The 20,009-nt window shown below is 47.9% G+C and overlaps 1 protein-coding gene across 1 annotated transcript in view; it reads right to left on the bottom strand.

Moving 5' to 3' along the window:
- Positions 1-20,009, bottom strand: part of PIK3C2A (phosphatidylinositol-4-phosphate 3-kinase catalytic subunit type 2 alpha) — a 164,911-nt gene that overhangs the window by 111,674 nt on the left and 33,228 nt on the right. Inside the window, 3 exon segments of the mRNA XM_075325707.1 lie at positions 9,593-9,704; positions 9,891-10,011; positions 11,537-11,694. Coding sequence (XP_075181822.1) covers positions 9,593-9,704; positions 9,891-10,011; positions 11,537-11,694 — 391 coding nt within the window.

Below are 20,009 nucleotides of genomic sequence, written 5' to 3'. Positions count from 1 at the left end.
CATACAGAGGAGTGGATAGTGATGCTGATGATGGCATCGTCCACACTAACATACAGAGGAGTGGATAGTGATGCTGATGATGGCATCATCCACACTAACATACAGAGGAGTGGATAGTGATGCTGATGATGGCATCGTCCACACTAACATACAGAGGAGTGGAATAGTGATGCTGATGATGGCATCATCCACACTAACATACAGAGGAGTGGATAGTGATGCTGATGATGGCATCGTCCACACTAACATACAGAGGAGTGGATAGTGATGCTGATGATGGCATCGTCCACACTAACATACAGAGGAGTGGATAGTGATGCTGATGATGGCATCGATCCGCACTAACATACAGAGGAGTGGATAGTGATGCTGATGATGGCATCGTCCGCACTAACATACAGAGGAGGAGTGGATAGTGATGCTGATGATGGCATCGTCCACACTAACATACAGAGGAGTGGATAGTGATGCTGATGATGGCATCGTCCGCACTAACATACAGAGGAGTGGAAGAGAGATGCTGATGATGGCATCATCCGCACTAACATACAGAGGAGTGGAATAGTGATGCTGATGATGGCATCATCCGCACTAACATACAGAGGAGTGGATAGTGATGCTGATGATGGCATCGTCCACACTAACATACAGAGGAGTGGATAGTGATGCTGATGATGGCATCGTCCGCACTAACATACAGAGGAGTGGATAGTGATGCTGATGATGGCATCATCCGCACTAACATACAGAGGAGTGGATAGTGATGCTGATGATGGCATCATCCGCACTAACATACAGAGGAGTGAATAGTGATGCTGATGATGGCATCATCCGCACTAACATACAGAGGAGTGGATAGTGATGCTGATGATGGCATCGTCCGCACTAACATACAGAGGAGTGGATAGTGATGCTGATGATGGCATCATCCACACTAACATACAGAGGAGTGGATAGTGATGCTGATGATGGCATCATCCGCACTAACATACAGAGGAGTGGATAGTGATGCTGATGATGGCATCATCCACACTAACATACAGAGGAGTGGATAGTGATGCTGATGATGGCATCATCCACACTAACATACAGAGGAGTGGATAGTGATGCTGATGATGGCATCGTCCACACTAACATACAGAGGAGTGGATAGTGATGCTGATGATGGCATCGTCCACACTAACATACAGAGGAGTGGATAGTGATGCTGATGATGGCATCGTCCACAGTAACATACAGAGGAGTGGATAGTGATGCTGATGATGGCATCATCCACACTAACATACAGAGGAGTGGATAGTGATGTGATGATGGCATCGTCCACACTAACATACAGAGGAGTGGATAGTGATGCTGATGATGGCATCGTCCACACTAACATACAGAGGAGTGGATAGTGATGCTGATGATGGCATCGTCCACACTAACATACAGAGGAGTGGATAGTGATGCTGATGATGGCATCGTCCACACTAACATACAGAGGAGTGGATAGTGATGATGGCATCGTCCGCACTAACATACAGAGGAGTGGATAGTGATGCTGATGATGGCATCATCCGCACTAACATACAGAGGAGTGGATAGTGATGCTGATGATGGCATCGTCCACACTAACATACAGAGGAGTGGATAGTGATGCTGATGATGGCATCGTCCACACTAACATACAGAGGAGTGGATAGTGATGCTGATGATGGCATCATCCGCACTAACATACAGAGGAGTGGATAGTGATGCTGATGATGGCATCGATCCACACTAACATACAGAGGAGTGGATAGTGATGCTGATGATGGCATCGTCCACACTAACATACAGAGGAGTGGATAGTGATGCTGATGATGGCATCGTCCACACTAACATACAGAGGAGTGGATAGTGATGCTGATGATGGCATCGTCCACACTAACATACAGAGGAGTGGATAGTGATGCTGATGATGGCATCGTCCACAGTAACATACAGAGGAGTGGATAGTGATGCTGATGATGGCATCGTCCGCACTAACATACAGAGGAGTGGAATAGTGATGCTGATGATGGCATCATCCGCACTAACATACAGAGGAGTGGATAGTGATGCTGATGATGGCATCATCCGCACTAACATACAGAGGAGTGGATAGTGATGCTGATGATGGCATCGTCCACACTAACATACAGAGGAGTGGATAGTGATGCTGATGATGGCATCATCCACACTAACATACAGAGGAGTGGATAGTGATGCTGATGATGGCATCGTCCACACTAACATACAGAGGAGTGGAATAGTGATGCTGATGATGGCATCATCCACACTAACATACAGAGGAGTGGATAGTGATGCTGATGATGGCATCGTCCACACTAACATACAGAGGAGTGGATAGTGATGCTGATGATGGCATCGTCCACACTAACATACAGAGGAGTGGATAGTGATGCTGATGATGGCATCATCCGCACTAACATACAGAGGAGTGGATGCTGATGATGGCATCGTCCACACTAACATACAGAGGAGTGGATAGTGATGCTGATGATGGCATCGTCCGCACTAACATACAGAGGAGTGGATAGTGATGCTGATGATGGCATCGTCCGCACTAACATACAGAGGAGTGGATAGTGATGCTGATGATGGCATCGTCCACACTAACATACAGAGGAGTGGATAGTGATGCTGATGATGGCATCGTCCGCACTAACATACAGAGGAGTGGATAGTGATGCTGATGATGGCATCATCCGCACTAACATACAGAGGAGTGGAATAGTGATGCTGATGATGGCATCATCCGCACTAACATACAGAGGAGTGGATAGTGATGCTGATGATGGCATCGTCCACACTAACATACAGAGGAGTGGATAGTGATGCTGATGATGGCATCGTCCGCACTAACATACAGAGGAGTGGATAGTGATGCTGTGATGGCATCCGCACTAACATACAGAGACGTGGATAGTGATGCGATGATGGCATCATCCGCACTAACATACAGAGGAGTGGAATAGTGATGCTGATGATGGCATCGTCCACACTAACATACAGAGGAGTGGATAGTGATGCTGATGATGGCATCGTCCGCACTAACATACAGAGGAGTGGATAGTGATGCTGATGATGGCATCGTCCGCACTAACATACAGAGGAGTGGATAGTGATGCTGATGATGGCATCATCCGCACTAACATACAGAGGAGTGGATAGTGATGCTGATGATGGCATCATCCGCACTAACATACAGAGGAGTGGAATAGTGATGCTGATGATGGCATCATCCGCACTAACATACAGAGGAGTGGATAGTGATGCTGATGATGGCATCGTCCACACTAACATACAGAGGAGTGGATAGTGATGCTGATGATGGCATCGTCCACACTAACATACAGAGGAGTGGATAGTGATGCTGATGATGGCATCGTCCGCACTAACATACAGAGGAGTGGATAGTGATGCTGATGATGGCATCGTCCACACTAACATACAGAGGAGTGGATAGTGATGCTGATGATGGCATCGTCCGCACTAACATACAGAGGAGTGGATAGTGATGCTGATGATGGCATCGTCCGCACTAACATACAGAGGAGTGGATAGTGATGCTGATGATGGCATCGTCACACTAACATACAGAGGAGTGGATAGTGATGCTGATGATGGCATCGTCCACACTAACATACAGAGGAGTGGATAGTGATGCTGATGATGGCATCGTCCACACTAACATACAGAGGAGTGGATAGTGATGCTGATGATGGCATCGTCCGCACTAACATACAGAGGAGTGTATAGTGATGCTGATGATGGCATCATCCACACTAACATACAGAGGAGTGGATAGTGATGCTGATGATGGCATCATCCGCACTAACATACAGAGGAGTGGATAGTGATGCTGATGATGGCATCGTCCACACTAACATACAGAGGAGTGGATAGTGATGCTGATGATGGCATCATCCGCACTAACATACAGAGGAGTGGATAGTGATGCTGATGATGGCATCATCCACACTAACATACAGAGGAGTGGATAGTGATGCTGATGATGGCATCGTCCACACTAACATACAGAGGAGTGGATAGTGATGCTGATGATGGCATCGTCCACACTAACATACAGAGGAGTGGAATAGTGATGCTGATGATGGCATCATCCACACTAACATTCAGAGGAGTGGATAGTGATGCTGATGATGGCATCATCCACACTAACATACAGAGGAGTGGATAGTGATGCTGATGATGGCATCATCCACACTAACATACAGAGGAGTGGATAGTGATGCTGATGATGGCATCATCCGCACTAACATACAGAGGAGTGGAATAGTGATGCTGATGATGGCATCATCCACACTAACATACAGAGGAGTGGATAGTGATGCTGATGATGGCATCGTCCACACTAACATACAGAGGAGTGGAATAGTGATGCTGATGATGGCATCGTCCGCACTAACATACAGAGGAGTGGATAGTGATGCTGATGATGGCATCGTCCACACTAACATACAGAGGAGTGGATAGTGATGCTGATGATGGCATCATCCGCACTAACATACAGAGGAGTGGATAGTGATGCTGATGATGGCATCATCCGCACTAACATACAGAGGAGTGGATAGTGATGCTGATGATGGCATCATCCGCACTAACATACAGAGGAGTGGATAGTGATGCTGATGATGGCATCATCCGCACTAACATACAGAGGAGTGGATAGTGATGCTGATGATGGCATCGTCCGCACTAACATACAGAGGAGTGGATAGTGATGCTGATGATGGCATCGTCCACACTAACATACAGAGGAGTGGATAGTGATGCTGATGATGGCATCATCCGCACTAACATACAGAGGAGTGGATAGTGATGCTGATGATGGCATCGTCCGCACTAACATACAGAGGAGTGGAATAGTGATGCTGATGATGGCATCGTCCGCACTAACATACAGAGGAGTGGATAGTGATGCTGATGATGGCATCGTCCACACTAACATACAGAGGAGTGGATAGTGATGCTGATGATGGCATCGTCCACACTAACATACAGAGGAGTGGAATAGTGATGCTGATGATGGCATCGTCCGCACTAACATACAGAGGAGTGGAATAGTGATGCTGATGATGGCATCATCCGCACTAACATACAGAGGAGTGGAATAGTGATGCTGATGATGGCATCGTCCGCACTAACATACAGAGGAGTGGAATAGTGATGCTGATGATGGCATCGTCCGCACTAACATACAGAGGAGTGGATAGTGATGCTGATGATGGCATCATCCGCACTAACATACAGAGGAGTGGAATAGTGATGCTGATGATGGCATCGTCCGCACTAACATACAGAGGAGTGGAATAGTGATGCTGATGATGGCATCATCCACACTAACATACAGAGGAGTGGATAGTGATGCTGATGATGGCATCGTCCGCACTAACATACAGAGGAGTGGATAGTGATGCTGATGATGGCATCGTCCGCACTAACATACAGAGGAGTGGAATAGTGATGCTGATGATGGCATCGTCCACACTAACATACAGAGGAGTGGATAGTGATGCTGATGATGGCATCGTCCGCACTAACATACAGAGGAGTGGATAGTGATGCTGATGATGGCATCGTCCGCACTAACCATCTTTGTAGCCATTTCAAAACTGTCAAGGAGGGTGAGGAGTTCCTTCATCTGTGCCCACTCCACAATCGTGATTTGCCCCACATCCACACTGCGGTGTCCCAGGTTATGCGTCATGGCATAGTGCACCAGGGCTCGCTGCTACCACAGTCGCTGCAACATGTGCAGAGTGGAATTCCACCATGTCGGCACATCGCATATCAACCGGTTAACCATTAGACCGAAAGACCTTTGTAGTATTGTCAGTCAATTAGTAAACGGCGGCAGTGAGCACACACCGAGCGAGCCTTGTGCAGCAGCGCATCCAGCACGGGATAGTGGGCTAGAAATGTCTGTATAACCAGGTTCAGGACGTGAGCCACGCAAGGCACATGTGTGATGTCGCCCAGGCGTGGGGCCGCTGACAGGATTGCACCATTGTCACACTCGGCCTTCCCTGGCTCCAGTGGAGACAGCCATTGATCAAGCTCGGCCTGGATAGTGGTCCACAAATCTGCGGCTGTGACTGCGTTCTCCGATGCAGACTTATATCGGCACTGTCTGGTTGTGTTGAGCCCTGGCCGAGCTGTACTGAGGTGGGGGGATTCTCTCTGCACTCTCGGAACGAGATACATGAAGGGGAAGGTTGAGGGCGCAGGTGAAGGCCCTAGAGGAGGTGGAGGAAGCAGAAGAGGAAGCAGTAGATCCAGAACATTGGCACACAAGCCTTGGGGATTTCAACACTTGGGAAGCAGCCCCTTCCCCACCAGCCCCCGCAGCCACCAAAGTAACCCAGTGCCCAGTCAGCGAGATGCAACGCCCCGGCCCATGCTCGCTGGTCCAGGTGTCAGTGGTGAAATCCACCCTGGGAGACTCAGTTTTCCAAGGAAAAGGTAATCTTGGCTGGGACATGATGGTGTAGCGCAGGCACAGCTTTAGTAGAGAAGTAACGGTAACTGGTACTAAGGGACTGCGATGGACAGGAGTTTTCGGAAACAGTCTGTATCTACCAAGCAGAAAGGCAGCATTTCCATGGCCAACAGTTTCGATATGGTGAAGTTCAAGCTCTTTGCTTTCTCATGTGTGGGAGGAAATGGTCCTTTACGTGACCAAAACTGCGTGACCAAGGACTGGCTGCTGTGCTGAGAGGGTGGAGGAAGGTGTGCATGACCGACGGTGGACTGTGCAGGAGGTGTAGGAGTAGATATAATGCTGGATTGAGAACCATATGGTGTGGTCGGTGTGGTCACATGGATCTAAAGCACCAGGCACGGTCACTTCTGTAACACCGGACGGTCCCTCACTCACCCTCACTGTAGTGGGTACAAAGAGGAGGTTCTGCTGCTGGAGACCTGTGTTACAATATTTTCCCCGATGACGCAGGAAGAGGAGGAAGCGGCAGACGATGTTGGTTTGCGGCCAGTGGTTGGGTAGGCCCGGAAGTCTGCATTTTAGCACAAAAGAAGAATAATTCTGGCACACTGAGATGAATAAGAGCATGAAAATTTTTTTCTTGAATGCAGAATCAATTTTATTAGTGCAATAAAGATAAATTCATCCAACGTTTCGACGTCTTAGACGTGAATTCAGTAGGAACTGGATATTCCTATTTTCCTCTCACCTACTACCAAACACTACGCATTATTCCAGACATAGGATCGTAACCCCATGATCACCCATACCTTTTGGTGATATCCAGTTCCTACTGAATTCACGTCTCCCCATTATGATATAGATAATTCTATCCTTGATAACGACTAAGACGTCGAAACGTTGGATGAATTTATCTTTATTGCACTAATAAAATTGATTCTGCATTCAAGAAAAAAAATGTTCATGCTCTTATTCATCTCAGTGTGCCAGAATTATTCTTCTTTTGACTGACATTTATTCTTTCTGGGCACCTAGTTTATACACAGTGAGCCAGACATAATATTTTACTGCATTTTAGCACAGTGAGATTCCCACAGTAATGCATGATGATTGCTCATGTGCCCGTTCATGCACATAGTAGTCAAATTATTACTATTTCTGCCTCTACTCAGTTGTTGTTTACAATGTTGGCAAATAACAGATCATCTTTTGTGGTCTCAAAAAAGTCCCAAGCTAGGTAACCCTTCCTGCAAACTGCAGACCCACGACCAATGCTGGCCACAGTTGTGGATGAGGATCCAGTGCTTCTCATGGTTGCATCACTAACCTCCTCAGCTTCCTCCTCCTCCTCATCTGCGGAGCTACTCGGCTGTGTGCCTCTGGGTTCACACCAAGTAGGATCTACAACTTCATCATCATTTTCTCTGTTGTCCCTGTCCTCCTGACATCACAGAACAGTATGAGTGTGCCTCAGGTATCTGAGTCTCATCATCATCACCTCTACCCCGGGGGTTAATGTCAATTGACGAGGGCCTAAACCCTGCTCGAACCCTACTTCGTCCAGGCCAGGATCCAACTCACAAAGATTTTGGGTATCGGTGCAGATGCTTTCCTCTTCGGTCTGGGAATCTTTAGAGCGGAACGGACCTGTGATGCCCATGGGATAGATTGTGTGGACAGCTCTGCAGACTCGCCCATGTGTGGTTCCCCACAGTCAGCTTGCCGGTTGGAGATCTGTGATGCTCACGGAAACAAGTGTAATTAGGGTGGCCCCTCTGAGGAATGAACTGTGTGTGATATTGAGGTGGAGGAAGAGGAGGAGCGGGCACTTGATGCAGCGCTTGCCATCCACTCCAGCACCTGCTGTTTATCAGCCTCTTTTCGAAGTTGAAGCCATGTGCGGCTGCCAACGAAATCTGGTGGAGTAGACTGTCCAGTAATGGAAGTTGTTCTCATTTGTCTTGGGACAAGATGAGCCGGTGTTTGCTCACTGACCTCTGACTAACAGAACTTCCCACACGTACACCTCCAACACTCCGCCTATTCCCCCTTCCACGACAACCTCGTCGTGATTTACCACTCATGGTTAATTTACCCTTCCCCTTTAAAACAGATGGGCAACCCTACACCCACACCTTTCAGACACGACACAACAGTTAAATTTAGTTACAGTCTGAGTTGGTAGTATTGTGAAGGCACTAAAAAGTACCACTGCCTACAAAGGCAACTCGCTGCGTCATTTTGAGCAGGCACAGAAAAGTGCCAAGAAGACCTATTTAGCTAGTTCACCAGTAAATGTAAAGCAGGCAGTAGTAACAATACCTAGAAATGTGGTTCACTGGCTAATTTGGAGCAATCAGTAATAAGTAGCAATGGCTATTTAGATCCTTCACTGGTAACTCTTTACAGGCACTGACAAGTAGCTATTGCTATTTCTATCATGAAATGTGGCGATTTATGGCACACAGCTCTCCCTACATTGCACGTCCCTACTCTACACTATCTCCACTATCCATCATTAAAACCCCAGCTAAGCTGACTGACAGCCCCGGAGGCAGCCCCGGCAGCACCTTTTCTAACGTTTCACAGTCACAAATTGCCGCCAACACTGCATGTCCACATTTTATATGCAGACGGATAAGTGACTTAGGCAGCCAATCACAGAAGCCCTTAGTTGCGGATGTTCCTGCAGCCAAACTTCAGAAAAAAAAAGCCCCTGCACTCATTAAGCACATCCCCCGTTCATCATACAGCACCACAATCCTATCCTAAAGCATCAGATGTTGTTAGAAAAGCATTTTTGGAAAACACGATCAGTGATCAAACAAACCCGAACATTGACGACTTTTGGGGAAAGATCTCGTGTTACTGAGCCCCAAGCGAACAGACTACGGCTCGTAGCGAATGTGAGAATGGCGAGCCTTTCCCGCACAGGTTTCCTCCCCTCTACTGACAGATCGCGTAGCTTCCAGCTCAGGAAGGAAATGAGACATTTGTGATCATGGCCCAGCAGTGGCCGCGCGCCAAGCCTGAGCGCTCATATCACAGACGAGCACTGCACAGCAGCACAATCTGAGAAGCAAGCAGAGCCGTACTCACGGTGCGCGCCAGCGCTCGGCTGAGGGTCCGGCGACACAGCAGCTGCAGCCTGATCTCCGCGTCCCACTTACGGCTCGTCTGTATATACTCGTGGCTGCCCAGACAGTGCTGACTGCAGGAATAAAGGGGACATAGTATAGACAACCCCAGATACAAGCCCAGCACCACGTACAACAACCCAGGAAAGGAAGGACTGGTCAGCGGTCCATCACTACGGGCTCTATTCTAGGGAGGGATCACACGGATATCACCACTGACAGACCACCGAGTCCCCCCACTCCAAAGAAGGGTCACTTACTTCTGTAGCACTTCTTCATGGCCGCAGACCTTCAGGAAATAACCTCCAATGTCCACCTGGCTCAGGTCATCATGAACCCAGCATAAGGCCTGCATGATGATCAGCTCCACCGGAGAGCTCACTGCAAAAGAGCACAGACACCGCCAGAGGTCAGACACCAAGGGGGGGGGGGGGAAGACCACCAAAGGTCAGACACTGGGGGGGGAGACCACCAAAGGTCAGACACTGGGGGGGGGGGGGGGGGGAGACCACCAAAAGGTCAGACACTGGGGGGAGAACCGATAGAGGTCAGACACCGGGGGGGGGGGGGTGCCAGAGGTCAGACACCGGGGAAGTGGGGGGGACACACCGCCAGAGGTCAGACACAGGGAGGGGAGAACCGAGAGAGGTCAGACACCGGGGGGGGGGAGAACCGAGAGAGGTGAGACACCAGGGGGGAGAACCGAGAGAGGTCAGACACCAGGGGGGAGAACCGAGAGAGGTCAGACACCAGGGGGGAGAACCGAGAGAGGTTAGACACCGGGGGGAGAACCAAGAGAGGTCAGACACCGGGGGGAGAACCAAGAGAGGTCAGACACCGGGGGGAGAACAGAGAAAGGTTAGACACCGGGGGGAGAACCAAGAGAGGTCAGACAAGGGAGGGGGGGGGACAGAGAGAGGTCAGACAAGGGAGGGGGGGGGACCGAGAGAGGTCAGACAAGGGAGGGGGGGGGACCGAGAGAGGTCAGACAAGGGAGGGGGGGGGGGACCGAGAGAGGTCAGACACCGGGGGGGAGGGGGGAGAACAGAGAGAGGTCAGACACCGGGGGGAGAACAGAGAGAGGTCAGACACCGGGGGGAGAGCAGAGAGACGTCAGACACCGGGGGGAGAACCAAGAGAGGTCAGACAAGGGAGGGGGGGGGGACCGAGAGAGGTCAGACACCGGGGGGGAGGGGGGAGAGCCGAGAGAGGTCAGACACCGGGGGGAGAGCCGAGAGAGGTCAGACACCGGGGGGAGAACAGAGAGAGGTCAGACACCGGGGGGAGAACAGAGAGAGGTCAGACACCGGGGGGAGAGCCGAGAAAGGTCAGACACCGGGGGGAGAACCAAGAGAGGTCAGACAAGGGAGGGGGGGGACCGAGAGAGGTAAGACACCGGGGGGGGGGGGGGGGAGAACAGAGAGAGGTCAGACACCGGGGGGGGGGGGGAGAACAGAGAGAGGTCAGACACCGGGGGGAGAGCCGAGAGAGGTCAGACACCGGGGGAATAATGCATGATGAACAGCCCTACCTGCGAGCTTAGACACTGCCAGATGTCAGAGACGGGGGGGCTGAGACACCAGACACGGGGAAGGGGGGGGTGAGGAGTCAGACAATAGGGGGGGGGGGGGACGAGAAGTCGGATACGGGGGGACGAGACGTCAGAGACGGGGAGGTACCCGAGACGTCAGCACATGACACCGTGAAACCATCAGCCGCCCCATCATCTCACGCAGGCCGATACATCATGTTCAGCTCGAGCATATGAAGCTTTATAAAAGCCAAATAACTGTAGAACATGAACAACCGAAACAACGCGAGTCTGAAGGGGCGCACTGCTCCGGCCGGGGAATACGTACACTTATATACAGTACATACTATATACACAGTGTCCACAGTTACTCACCATCACAGGTGAAGGTCACCGGCTGCTGGAAGCCCTGGATCTCTATAGACACCTTCACACTGGAGTTCTCACCGCTCGGGATCCGCTGCATCATCACCGGGCTCAGCACAAAGCCGGGATTACTGAGCACAGCATCGCCGGGGAAGAGCGCGCGCAGCCTGGAACAGCAGAGGAGCCATGACACACTGTAACGACACTACCGCAGCACAGCAACATACAACACCAACATGTGCAGGTGCAAGGGGCGCACCATGTCACTACAACACCAACATGTGCAGGTGCAAGGGGCGCACCATGTCACTACAACCCCAACATGTGCAGGTGCAAGGGGCGCACCATGTCACTACAACACCAACATGTGCAGGTGCAAGGGGCGCAACATGTCACTACAACACCAACATGTGCAGGTGCAAGGGGCGCACCATGTCACTACAACACCAACATGTGCAGGTGCAAGGGGCGCAACATGTCACTACAACCCCAACATGTGCAGGTGCAAGGGGCGCACCATGTCACTACAACACCAACATGTGCAGGTGCAAGGGGCGCAACATGTCACTACAACACCAACATGTGCAGGTGCAAGGGGCGCACCATGTCACTACAACACCAACATGTGCAGGTGCAAGGGGCGCAACATGTCACTACAACACCAACATGTGCAGGTGCAAGGGGCGCAACATGTCACTACAACACCAACATGTGCAGGTGCAAGGGGCGCAACATGTCACTACAACACCAACATGTGCAGGTGCAAGGGGCGCACCATGTCACTACAACACCAACATGTGCAGGTGCAAGGGGCGCAACATGTCACTACAACACCAACATGTGCAGGTGCAAGGGGCGCACCATGTCACTACAACACCAACATGTGCAGGTGCAAGGGGCGCAACATGTCACTACAACACCAACATGTGCAGGTGCAAGGGGCGCAACATGTCACTACAACACCAACATGTGCAGGTGCAAGGGGCGCACCATGTCACTACAACACCAACATGTGCAGGTGCAAGGGGCGCACCATGTCACTACAACACCAACATGTGCAGGTGCAAGGGGCGCAACATGTCACTACAACACCAACATGTGCTGGTGCAAGGGGCGCAACATGTCACTACAACACCAACATGTGCAGGTGCAAGGGGCGCAACATGTCACTACAACACCAACATGTGCAGGTGCAAGGGGCGCAACATGTCACTACAACCGGGTGTTACTAAAGGTCCACAGTTTATCAACATAAAACCTTTATTTTGCCCGAAAGATGATGATGATAATTAGAGAGCAGCAATGACTGTAGTACCATTATACATATATACACATTATACATATATACACATTATACATATATACACATTATACATATATACACATTATATATATACACATTATATATATACACATTATACATATATACACATTATACATATATACACATTATACATATATACACATTATACATATATACACATTATACATATATACACATTATACATATATACACATTATACATATATACACATTATACATATATACACATTATACATATATACACATTATACATATATACACATTATACATATATACACATTATATATATACACATTATACATATATACACATTATACATATATACACATTATACATATATACACATTATACATATTTATTACAGCTCTGGCAAAAATTAAGTGACCGCTGCACAATCGTCCGTTTTTCAGATTTTTCTCTATTTCTGAGTAAAATGTAAATTGTTCTTTATTCTATAATCTACTGACGACGGCTCCGAATTTCCAGCAATACATTGTATTAATTTTCTGAAAATGAGAAATGGTGAAAATAACAGAACAATTCACAGGACGCACAGGATGCACAGGATGCACAGAATGCACAGAATGCAGATAATGCACAGGATGCACAGAATGCACAGGATGCAGATAATGCACAGGATGCAGATAATGCACAGAATGCAGATAATGCACAGAATGCAGATAATGCACAGAATGCAGATAATGCACAGAATGCAGATAATGCACAGGAGGCACAGACTGCACAGGAGGCACAGACTGCACAGGAGGCACAGACTGCACAGGAGGCACAGAATGCACAGGATGCACAGAATGCACAGGAGGCACAGACTGCACAGGAGGCACAGAATGCACAGGATGCACAGAATGCAGATAATGCACAGAATGCACAGGATGCAGATAATGCACAGAATGCAGATAATGCACAGAATGCAGATAATGCACAGAATGCAGATAATGCACAGGAGGCACAGACTGCACAGGAGGCACAGACTGCACAGGAGGCACAGACTGCACAGGAGGCACAGACTGCACAGGAGGCACAGAATGCACAGGATGCACAGGAGGCACAGACTGCACAGGAGGCACAGAATGCACAGGAGGCACAGAATGCACAGGATGCACAGGAGGCACAGACTGCACAGGAGGCACAGAATGCACAGGATGCACAGAATGCAGATAATGCACAGAATGCACAGGATGCAGATAATGCACAGAATGCACAGGACGCACAGAATGCAGATAATGCACAGAATGCAGATAATGCACAGAATGCAGATAATGCACAGAATGCAGATAATGCACAGAATGCAGATAATGCACAGAATGCAGATAATGCACAGAATGCAGATAATGCACAGAATGCAGATAATGCACAGAATGCAGATAATGCACAGACTGCACAGGAGGCACAGAATGCACAGGATGCACAGAATGCACAGGATGCACAGAATGCAGATAATGCACAGAATGCAGATAATGCACAGAATGCACAGAATGCAGATAATGCACAGAATGCAGATAATGCACAGAATGCACAGGATGCAGATAATGCACAGAACGCACAGGATTCCCAGGATGCACAGAATGCACAAAATGCACAGGATGCCCAGAATGCACAGACTGCACAGGATGCACAGGAGGCACAGAATGCACAGGAGGCACAAAATGCACAGGAGGCACAGAATGCACAGGAGGCACAAAATGCACAGGATGCACAGAATGCACAGGAGGCACAAAATGCACAGGATGCAGATAATGCACAGGATGCACAGAATGCACAGCGCTTTCACCTCAAATAATGCAAAGAAAACAAGGTCATCATCATTTACACACAACAATATAATAATGTTTTACCTCCGGAAGATTCAGAAATCAATATTCTGTGGAATAGCCATGATGTATAATCCCAGCTTTCCTGTGTCTTGGGCGCTTTCCACCAGTCTGTCACTTTTGGGTGACCTTATGCCACTCCTGGTGCAGAAATGTAAGCAGTTCTTCTGTGTTTGATGGCTTGTGACCATCCATCTTCCTCTAGATTACATTCCAGAGGTTTTCAATGGGGTTCAGGTCTGGAGATTGGGCTGGCCATGACAGGGTTTTGATGTGGTGTCCTTCATCCACCCATTGATTGACCTAGCTGTGTGGCATGGCGCATTGTCCTGCTGGAAAAAAAAAACAGTCCTCAGAGTTGGGGAACATTGCCTGAGCAGAAGGAAGCCGCTGTTTTCCAGGATAACCTTGTATGCGGCTTGATTCATACGTCCTTCACAAAGTTTAATCTTCCCAATTCCAGCCTTGCTGAAGCATCCCCAGATCACCGATCCTCCAGATTTCACAGTGGGTGCAGACACTGTGGCTTGTCGCCTCTCCAGGTCTCTGTCTAACCATTAGACGACCAGGTGTTGGGCAAAGCTGAAAATTATACTCAGAGAAGATTACCTTACTCCAGAATTGGGCAGATTAATCTTTGCGAGGGACGTATGAATCAAGCCGCATACAAGGTTATCCTGGAAAACCAGCGGCTTCCTTCTGCTCAGGCAATGTTCCCCAACTCTGAGGACTGTTTTTTTCCAGCAGGACAATGCGCCATGCCACACAGCTAGGTCAATCAATGTGTGGATTAAGGACACCACATCAAAACCCTGTCATGGCCAGCCCAATCTCCAGACCTGAACCCCATCGAAAACCTCTGGAATATAATCAGAAGGAAGATGGATAGTCACAAGCCATCAAAGAAGAACTGCTTACATTTCTGCACCAGGAGTGGCATAAGGTCACCCAAAAGCCGTGTGAAGACTGGAGGAAAGCGGCCAAGACGCAGGAAAGCCGGGATTATACATCATGGTTATTCCACAAAAAACTGATTTCTGAATCTTCCTGGGGTAACATTATTATATTGTTGTGTGTAAATGATTATGACCTTGTTTTCTTTGCATTATTTGAGGTGAAAGCGCTGTGCACTGTGATGTTATTATCACCATTTCTCATTGTCACAAAATAAATGCAGAATTTATTGCTGGAAATTCAGAGACGTCGTCAGTAGATTATAGATTAAAGAACAATTACTCAGAAATAGAAAAATCAGAAAAACTGACAATTGTGCAGAGGAGTCTTCATTCATATAAAATGCATATTATACAACCACGGTATTATATATTATACACACACATATACAACCGCAGTAATATGTATTACACACACACCCCCCAACAGTAAGTGTATACCTCTAAAAATGGAAAACGACAGAGCACACTGTGACTGTCTGCACCATCACAGCCAGTTTGGGCGGAAGCCCGATGGGACCACTGAATGGGGAGAGGAACGCAGTGTGAAAGCCTTAATGACAATGCTTCACACATGATAAATACAATTAAACTGATGAAAGAGAATAATGAGTGTGAACAGCAGCTAGAAGAACACATCAGATTCACTATGTGTGAGATGGAGCCGCAGCGCTGCTCCTGTAACGGAGGAACAAAAAGATATTACTACAGAAGAACAGCAAAATGATACTTTACAATGAGATGATCTTGATGCGGCTTCACATCTCTCCTATTCATCACATGCGCTGGGCTGTGCACTCGCTGCAGCTGCCAATAGAGATAGTCTGCAAGAGGGACATGCTGCAACTCTGACTGACAAAGTGAGGAAATTGGTTATTGCTGCCAAAACCCCTAAAATTGATTCCATCTTCAAGAGACGTGCTGGGAAAGGGACAATTGTCGATCAATACACTTGTTGGGGCAGCATGTATTTACTGAAAGAGCCATTTGGTTGAGCTGAAACCCTTTCTTGTAGACATGGCCAACTCTGGTAACACTAAATGAGAGACACTGCGAATAGAAAATAATGTTTATGTGGAGCCAAGTCATTGTATATTACTGGATGATCAACAGCTTACTAAAGGAAAAGCAGCTCTGACAGAGGGAGCAGTCAAAACGAGTGACTACAGGACGGCCAAGAGCAAGAGGAATTGGGTCATCCCAGGCTACTGCTCCATATCTTCAGCCTCATCAGATGATGAATTGTGTCATCCAGTGCTACTGCTCCATATCTTCAGCCTCATCAGATGAATTGCGTCATCCAGTGCTACTGCTCCATATCTTCAGCCTCATCAGATGATGAATTGTGTCATGCAGTGCTACTGCTCCATATCTTCAGCCTCAGATGATGAATTGTGTCATCCAGTGCTACTGCTCCATATCTTCAGCCTCATCAGATGATGAATTGTGTCATCCAGTGCTACTGCTCCATATCTTCAGCCTCATCAGATGATGAATTGTGTCATCCAGTGCTACTGCTCCATATCTTCAGCCTCATCAGATGAATTGTGTCATCCAGTGCTACTGCTCCATATCTTCAGCCTCATCAGATGATGAATTGTGTCATCCAGTGCTACTGCTCCATATCTTCAGCCTCATCAGATGATGAATTGTGTCATCCAGTGCTACTGCTCCATATCTTCAGCCTCATCAGATGATGAATTGTGTCATCCAGTGCTACTGCTCCATATCTTCAGCCTCATCAGATGAATTGTGTCATCCAGTGCTACTGCTCCATATCTTCAGCCTCATCAGCTGATGAATTGTGTCATCCAGTGCTACTGCTCCATATCTTCAGCCTCAGATGATGTTTAGTTTTAAATAGTATTTGGATAACATGGAGCAGTAAAGTGTTGCCACAGTGAAAAAGATTCCACTCCCACAGCAAATAGATTGACTAGATTTCAGCAACATTTTTCACTTGCTTTAAAAAAAAAAAGCAAAAAAAACCGTAAACCGTTCATCAAAACTGAGCGTGCATGAGGCGATTCCTTTATACTCTAGCGTTAGAGGTGTCGCCCGTGTGGTCACCGCTTTGCCCAGCCCAAGTTACTGTAGAGAGGCTATTCTCCGGCCTTACAATAATGAGGTCAGATTGGAGGTAGTCTATGAAGGAGGATCTGATGGCGGCCATGCTATTCCTCAGGACAGATTCATACACTGCACACCTGTTCTGTACGTCCTTGTTGATGATGGTTGTCCCCACTCACTGCGTAGATCGCTGCTCTACACTTGTATCCAATAAATATATTTTATGTTCTATCCGAACAGTGCGAGTATTGCATCATAATAATGATTACAGCCGATGTCATCAGTGCGCCGCAGAAATGTAACACGAGTCCTGTATGAGGAGCCGGGAGGATTGTCTCACCAACTCCACAGCCCTGAATTACGCACACACAATACAATCCTCCCCGGTATATTTTTATATTATATATATTATATATATTACACTACAGTTCAAAACTTTGGGGTCTTCCAGACAATTTTGTCATTTCCATGAAAAAAAAATCAGCTTTGCAGATCTCTGGCATTCTGTGTGTTAATTTGCGGGGGTATCTGGAAATATTTCCTCCCATTCCCCCCCCCCTCCACAAGTTGGGATTGGTTGATGAGCACTTTTTGGTACCATACGGTCACGCTGCTCCCACAACAGCTCTATAGGGTTGAGGTCTGGTGACTGGGCCCCTCCATTACTGATAGATACCAGCTGCCGGCTTCTTCCCTAAATAGTTCATGCATAATTTGGAGGTGGCTTTGTGTCATTGTCCTGTTGTAGGATGAAATTGGCTCCAATCAAGCGCTGTCCACAGGGTATGGCATGACGTTGTAAAATGGAGGGATAGCCTTCCTTATTTAAAATCCCTTTTACCTTGTACAAATCTCCCACTTTACGAGCACAAAGCAACCCCAGACCATCACATGACCTCCACCATGCTTGACAGAAGGCGTCAGGCAGTCTTCCAGCATCTTTTCAGTAGTTCTGCGTCTCACAAATGTTCTTCTGTGTGATCCAAACACCTCACACTTGGATTCGTCTGTCCATAACACTGTTTTCCAATCTTCCTCTGTCCAATGTCTGTGTTCTTTTGCCCATATCGCCTCTTCACTGTAGACGGTGACACTGGTGTTTTGCGGGTACTATGTAATGAAGCTGCAGGTGAGGACCTGTGAGGCGTGGATTTCTCACACTAGAGACTGTAATGTACTTGTCTTGTTGCTCAGTTGTGCAGCGCGGCCTCCACTTCCCTCTACTCTGGTTACAGCCTGTTTGTGCTCTCCTCAGTTGTGCAGCACGGCCTCCACTTCTCTCTACTCTGGTTACAGCCTGTTTGTGCTCTCCTCTGTTGTGCAGCGCGGCCTCCACTTCCCTCTACTCTGGTTACAGCCTGTTTGTGCTCTCCTCAGTTGTGCAGCGCGGCCTCCACTTCTCTCTACTCTGGTTACAGCCTGTTTGTGCTCTCCTCAGTTGTGCAGCGCGGCCTCCACTTCTCTCTACTCTGGTTACAGCCTGTTTGTGCTCTCCTCTGTTGTGCAGCGCGGCCTCCACTTCTCTCTACTCTGGTTACAGCCTGTTTGTGCTCTCCTCAGTTGTGCAGCGCGGCCTCCACTTCCCTCTACTCTGGTTACAGCCTGTTTGTGCTCTCCTCAGTTGTGCAGCACGGCCTCCACATCCCTCTATTCTGGTTACAGCCTGTTTGTGCTCTCCTCTGAAGGGAGTAGTGCACACTTGTAGGAGATCTTCAGTTTCTTGGCAATTTCTCGCATGGAATATCCTTCATTTCTAAGAACAAGAATAGACGGTCGAGTTTCACAGGAAAGTTCTCTTTCTGGCCATTTTGAGAGTTTAATGGAACCAACAAATGTAATGCTCCAGATTCTCAACTACCTCAAAGGAAGGGCAGTGTTATAGCTTCTCTAATCAGCAAAACTGGTTTCAGCTGTGCTAACATACTTGCACAAGGGTTTTCTAAACATCAATTAGCCTTCTAGCACAGCAAACACAATGCACCATTAGACACTGGAGCGGTGGTTGTTGGAAATGGGCCTCTATACACCTCTGTAGAGATTGCATTACACACCAGACGTCTGCAGCTGGAATAGTCATTTACCACATAGCAATGTATAGAGGGGATTTCTGTGTAATGTAATGTGAGCTTCATTGAAAAAAAATTTGCTTTTCTTTCAAAAATAAGCAAATATCTACTGTATATTATAGTCAACAAGAAATACCCTTGCAGATTATCAAAAGGAGCCAAAAACTAGAATCATATCAAACAACAAAGCAACCAAAGTAGAAAGCCTACAATAATTTTATTATATATATTTAAAAAAAAT

Source organism: Anomaloglossus baeobatrachus, chromosome 10 (genome assembly GCF_048569485.1).
Source record: "Anomaloglossus baeobatrachus isolate aAnoBae1 chromosome 10, aAnoBae1.hap1, whole genome shotgun sequence".
NCBI lineage: Eukaryota > Metazoa > Chordata > Amphibia > Anura > Aromobatidae > Anomaloglossus > Anomaloglossus baeobatrachus.
The sequence above is the reverse complement of the archived record's forward strand: the minus strand, read 5'-3'. Positions and strand labels throughout refer to the sequence as shown.